Source organism: Lathyrus oleraceus, chromosome 4, assembly GCF_024323335.1.
Source record: "Lathyrus oleraceus cultivar Zhongwan6 chromosome 4, CAAS_Psat_ZW6_1.0, whole genome shotgun sequence".
Classification (NCBI taxonomy): Eukaryota; Viridiplantae; Streptophyta; class Magnoliopsida; order Fabales; family Fabaceae; genus Lathyrus; species Lathyrus oleraceus.
In genome coordinates, this window is record NC_066582.1 from 428,479,615 (window position 1) to 428,486,082 (window position 6,468).

General features: G+C 36.4%; 1 protein-coding gene across 1 annotated transcript; it reads left to right on the plus strand.

The window, feature by feature from the left end:
* Nucleotides 1-496: 496 nt before the first annotated feature.
* Nucleotides 497-4,520, plus strand: LOC127075856 (ATPase GET3A). Its single transcript, XM_051017350.1, has 7 exons — nucleotides 497-918; nucleotides 1,178-1,302; nucleotides 3,112-3,262; nucleotides 3,381-3,491; nucleotides 3,625-3,763; nucleotides 3,853-3,968; nucleotides 4,109-4,520. Exons 1-7 carry the CDS (start codon nucleotides 667-669, stop codon nucleotides 4,283-4,285), a joined length of 1,071 nt encoding a protein of 356 aa, XP_050873307.1. The 5' UTR covers nucleotides 497-666; the 3' UTR covers nucleotides 4,286-4,520.
* Nucleotides 4,521-6,468: the final 1,948 nt, after the last annotated feature.

Here is a 6,468-nt window from a genome sequence, read left to right on the forward strand (position 1 = left end):
TTAGGTCAGTTACAACATCACAGTTTGTGTCTGAGTCAAGGTATTTGATTGATCCACACCAACGAGCTTCGTCATCATACGCCCAACAATAAATCCCCACCCAAACCCAACGACCAACCTCACACCATCACCCTACCATATACACCCAACCACCAAACACCTAACCTCGTAACCACGCCACACACCCAAACTCAAAATCAGGACCCTAAACCCTAAACCCTAAACCAACCTCACACCATCACCCTACCATATATATAAAACGTTCGCCGCGCCTATGCTCGATGACAACACATATGCATGCAGGGATGCATGATATGTGGTTATATTGATAAATAACTTGAAATAGTAGCAATTTTAGAAATTCAATTAAAAATTTAATTATTTTAAAAATAAAATTCAAACCTTCTTGGTGCTTTAAACTCTTTTTTTTTTTTTAATTTGATAGAAAATAAAAATATGTTTAACCTAAAAATATTAACAAATTTTAAGATAAACAATGGTTGTATTACTTGATAACATAACATCTAGATTTCGATTTTAACTCTCCAAAATCTGAAAACACATTTACATGTTTGATTTCGTTGAAATTCCAAAAACTATCAAAAAACTGTGCTGTGTTGTTGTACTTTGATTATTTGATTGATTCATCAAAGTACAGCGAGAGCTATGGAAGATCAACCACAAGGAACGTTACAAAACGTTCTAGAACAAGATTCTCTCAAGTGGGTTTTCGTTGGTGGCAAAGGTGGTGTTGGTAAAACCACATGCAGTTCTATCCTCTCTATCCTTCTCGCTTCTGTTCGCTCTTCTGTTCTCATCATCTCAACCGACCCTGCTCACAATCTCAGCGATGCTTTTCAACAGCGTTTCACAAAAACCCCTACTTTGGTTAATGGTTTCTCCAATCTCTATGCAATGGTTCGTTCACTCTCATACAAACAAACCCTTTTCTTTTTTTATGAATCTCATCATAACCCTTTTGTCAATTTTTGATTTTTTGTGTTTTAAAGTGATCAATTTTGTTTCTTGTGGAGAATAACTGAACCCCTTTTGATTTTATTTTATGAATCTTAATTTGCCCCTTTTGTCAATTTTCAATTTTTTATATTGCAAATGTGAGAATAATTGAACCCCTTTTGATTTGGATTGTTTTGTTTTGTGATGATCCGTTTGGTAGGAAGTGGATCCTGCGGTTGAGCATGATGATATGGGTAGTTCTGATGGGATGGATAGTTTGTTCTCTGAGCTTGCTGGTGCAATTCCTGGAATTGATGAGGCTATGAGCTTTGCTGAGATGTTGAAGTAAGGATACTCTTACTTGTAATCTTATTGAACGTGTTTTTTAATCTGATTGTTGAAATTGTTTTTAATCTGATTGTTGAAATTGTTTTTTGTATGGATCCGACCGTAATTAGGGCCTTTGGCACCCCAGTGAGACGGTATCCCCTTTAGACCGTAATTAGTTTTCTGTGATTCGGCTGATCGAGCATGGTTTCGTTCCTTGATTCTCAGCCTCTCAATGTGTGCGACTCCACTGAAATTGTAACACGAATGTGTTGTTTATGATAGAATAGACTGATTTAATTTTGAGATAAATGTGCGCACGCACATGTGTGTGTTGAGAGGGATAGGGTGAGTCTGTAAAAATCTAAAGGCAAAATGAAGAATTTTTAGTAGTGTTTAGTTTATGGGAAATCTCAGTGATTTGAGTACTTAAAGCTAGTTGATGATAATTGTATGTAATATTTTCAGAAAGCACTTGTTTTGGGCCTTACTGAAACTTTAAAAAAACCTATGTAGAAACAAAGAAAGGAAATTTGTGTCCTTAAAATAAATGCTTAGGTTACAATGATTTACCATGTCTTTAGTTTGTCCGCTTTTTCATGAAAGCTAAGCTACACAATTCCTTATTTGCGCGAATCCCAGTATGCATATGAATATGATACCTGCTACGCCACACAATATCCTATTGCATGAATCCCAGTGTTATCAAATAGTGGCGCCATGGCCGCTGTGGCGGATATACATGGAGGTTTTTGGGCTCTCTGCAATAGTAAATATCGGCCGGTATTGCGGGGCCGCAAAGCGGATAGTATGGCGGGATTTTGGCTCCCCACCATTCACCATCGACAACACTGATGAATCCCAGTATGCAAATGAATACAATACCTGCTGCCTCTATTTTAGTTCTTTTGCTAGATCTTTACTTTACCCTAGAAGGCAAATAAAACAAAATATTTTAAGATGTTACAGCGTAATAAGCTTTCAAAGAACGAGAAAGAATATATATTAGTCGTTATTTACTAATTATTATATGGAGTCTTTAGACTAATCTTGAGGTTTCACTCATGATTTTCTAAGTGAAAACAAAATAGCCTTTGATGACTATCAATTTTATATATTTGCACCAAGTCATCATGAGTGACTTGCTGATGATTTTGTGGTGACCATAAATATAATCATATTGGTTTGCAGTTGTGGGGTGGCAAATAGTTTCTCCCATGTCATAAAAATTGATTTCTTATGGAAATTAGGATGCTGGGAATAGTAATTAAAATCACACACAAAATTGTGTGGTAAATAAATTTCTATCACAAGTCTGAGAAGTCCTTTTAAACCCTGTACCAAATGGCAAGTTCTCCCTATTGCATAGGGTTCACGACCTTACTTGGACATGATCTATTCTATAAGCCCGTGCTACTTTGTCCTTGATTTCTAAAGTTAAGCGTATGGTTCCTGAGAGGATGCTTTTTCCACCATGTATAACACCTTTGTATTTGATGTGGATTTGAGAGGTCATGGCAAACATGTCAATTAAAATGTTGACTATTGATGTTATAAAAGAAAAGGGTGTCCTTGCTGCTTATATCTACGTAGAAGATTATTTATGAATGAATCCATGTATGGTAATCTTAAAATCTAAAGTTGGAGGAATGGCTTATATCACTTACACTGAGCTAAGAAGATATTGTTTTTCATTCAAGCATTTATTGATTATTGATTTGCAAAACACGCTTAGATACGATTAACCAAGTACGTGACTATGTCATGCTTCTATTTGGATATTGAAATATCGCTTTTCAACTTGATCTGTAATGTCTGTTTTTTCAGATTGGTGCAGACAATGGATTATTCTGTCATTGTATTCGACACCGCTCCAACTGGTCATACACTTAGACTGTTGCAATTCCCGTCGGTTTTAGAGAAGGGTCTTGCAAAGATGATGTCTTTGAAAAATAAATTTGGGGGTTTGTTTAGTCAGGTATGGATTTAAAGCCGAGACTTCTTGCATCACATGATATTCTCTATAATGGTTTGAAGTTGACTAAGTTCGGTTTCAATATTTAGTAATTGGCAACTTTTCTTAACTTCCATCACAGATGACTCGCATGTTTGGCATGGGTGATGATTTTGGTGAAGATGCACTCCTCGGAAAGCTTGAAGGAATGAAAGATGTAATTGAACAAGTCAATCGGCAATTCAAAGATCCAGTAAGATTTTCATCTAATTTCAGTTTTGTATTGTTTTTTGGAAATTATAATACGTAGTTTATTCGTCAATGAATAGTAGCTTTTATTCATATGCCAACAAATAAACTGTAGTTTTATGTTTCTTTATTAACAGGACATGACAACCTTTGTCTGTGTTTGCATTCCCGAATTTCTCTCGCTTTACGAAACTGAACGATTGGTTCAAGAACTCACAAAGTTTGAGATTGACACACACAACATCATCATTAATCAAGTAATCTTTGACGATGAAGGTAACATGCTCGTTATATCCGTAACATACATTTTTTTTTGCATTTTCTCTTAAATAGTGCCTCCCGGCTAATCTGTTTTTTTCCCGCAGATGTTGAATCCAAGTTACTTAAAGCAAGAATGAAAATGCAACAGAAGTACTTGGACCAGTTTTACATGTTGTATGATGACTTTAATATTACCAAGCTGCCACTTCTTCCAGAAGAGGTAAGTTGTTATGTTTTCAATCTCTGTAGCACCGACACTTCAGATTGAAGGTGCGTGTATCGACACGACACGACACGAACACACTACATGAGAAGCTATTATGTTTGTATCAGCCTTTGATAAGAATCGCAAATTGACAGGTTACTGGTGTTGAAGCTCTGAGATCATTTTCAAGAAATTTCACGCTACCGTATAAACCGTTATGCAGTACTGATCAAGTAGAGCGATTAGAGCGAAGAGTATCAGCGTTACAGAGTCAGTTAAAAGATGCTGAAGAAGAGTTGGAGAAAGTCAAAAGAGGGAAGCAAAAGGCTTGATTTGATTCATTGCTGTGAATCATATGAATAATGCCGTTATTGTAATTTCCTTTTTGTTCACATTTTTGTTGTTGTTGAAGTTTACATGTTATTACGAAACTTCCTTTTATGTGTTGGATTCAAATGTAAGTCATTTATCAGTTTTGTTCTATTTTAATTCATGTAGCTTTTTGTGATGTAAACTGAAAAGAAAAGGATAGAATTGGTGAGTGTAGTTTAAGTTGTTTCGGGAATATTCTTTACTTCTAATAAACCTTGCAATAACAAAAAGAATTTAGGCATTCAATGTTCAAGAAAGAGGGTGACCTATAAAAATTGTTTAACTTGTCAAGCAAATCATCCAAAGTTGGAGGAGTATTCCTTTCTTCAGCATCAATCTTCCATGAAGAAAAGTCTTGTGACTTTTAACCTTAGTTACATACTTGGGCTCCCAAATTATAATGTAATTGCATCACCCTTAAAGCATGATATATGTAATTAGTTCAGAGATATAAATATTCTTTTAAAACTTGTTTATTTTACTTTAGATATCTTTTAACATTTATTTACATCTGAAGTCATTTCTTTACACAACAATCACAATTTTTAATACTATGTGTGATTTTTTTTAAATAACCAATGTTTTCAATTAAAATATCAAAATAATCAAATTTTCAAAAAATAGCAATCTTTTTAACTGATGTGCTAGTTGAATTGACGCATCCAATTAAGGTACATAGGAGGCGCCCAGAGCCATGACGCATGCATGCAAAGCCAATGCATGTAGGCATTACATGCATTGGCGCATGCATGCCTTGGTGCCACATGCATTGGCGCGTGCATACACTACATAGTGTATACGCCAATGCATGTGGTGCATGTTCCTTTCAATTTTTTTTAAAATTTTAAATGTTAAAAGAAATATTGAAAATAAAAATTATATTATATTATAATGAAAAATTACATAGAATTGACAAGAAATTCAATGATCTGTCCGATTGAAACGTCCCCTGTTCCACATCCAGGTGCGTTAGTCTGTTTTTGAGGCCTCCCACGATTTTCCTAAGGTGTTTGAGATCTTTGAGTGCTGACATGATCCAATGGTGGCTGGTGTGAAGGTCCGGTGGAAGGTCCAACGATATTTGATATATGTGTCATCATTTGTCCCCAATAGCTGAAGGATTGTCGCCAACGGCGCTTCCGTAATTGAGTTATGTGTTCATGTTGTCGTAGTTGGGTCATTGTGGTTGGGTGAATTGTGGACGGTATGGTTGCCCGAATTGAGACATTGAATCGGTTTGGAAATAAATCAATGGTTTCTGGGGTGTACTATAGTCAAACAATGGTTGGGTGTTGTGGCGATGAGATGTTTGGGTGGTCATTGGTGGGGGACTACGATGGCATGACGATGAATCGTATGAATCATCTAGGCTATAGACTGTTGTGGTGGCTGCCTATGGTTGTTGGTGGTTAGGGTTTGATTCTTGGTTTTGAGTTTGAGTGTAAGACATGAATGGGTTGCAAGGTTGAGTGTTTGGTTGTTGGGTGTATATGGTAGGGTGATGGTGTGAGGTTGGTCGTTGGGTTTAGGTGGGTTGACATTGGTCTTGGACGAGGATTTGTTGTTGGGCGTATGATGACGAATCTAGTTGGCGTGGATCAATCAAATACCTTAGCTCAGACACAAATTATGACGTGTAACCGACCTAAACCATGCCATATAATGTTGAGTTGGTTTAGCACTTTGTATGACTGGTTCGTTTAAGATGTGTTGTCTTCGATTCCTCCAATGACGACACATCTCTTTTGCAAAGTCTCTCCAGTCAGAATAATCCCATTGGGCATCGACTCTTTGTTGATGCCAATCTCCCAAACATGTCAGAGGTTTTAGAATTTGTTGCTGCATGCCGAATTGCAGATTTACACGGTCACTCTGGTGCATCTCCACAGTAGTGAACCGGATAATTGATGTTTTTGCTGTCCAAACTATAGCATCATCATGGTTAACCTGATGATCAAGACCCAAATATGGCCTCCAGATAAATTGTAGAAGAATATGACATGATTAGATGATATGTAAATTGATTTTTAAAAAAAAAAATCAAAAGTAAAGTTGTGAAGTAATATTACATCGTTGGTCCAATGTGGTCCAATAGATTGTGATAGACTACTACAACGTGTTTCAGACACCTGTTGTAGTTCAT

Bases quoted from the DNA above. Each gene is read 5' to 3' on its own strand.
- LOC127075856 (XM_051017350.1), top strand. From the start codon at position 667: ATGGAAGATCAACCACAAGGAACGTTACAAAACGTTCTAGAACAAGAT. The intron at 919-1,177 runs GTTCGTTCACTC...TCCGTTTGGTAG, and splicing joins TCTCCAATCTCTATGCAATG to GAAGTGGATCCTGCGGTTGA. The intron at 3,969-4,108 runs GTAAGTTGTTAT...GCAAATTGACAG, and splicing joins TGCCACTTCTTCCAGAAGAG to GTTACTGGTGTTGAAGCTCT.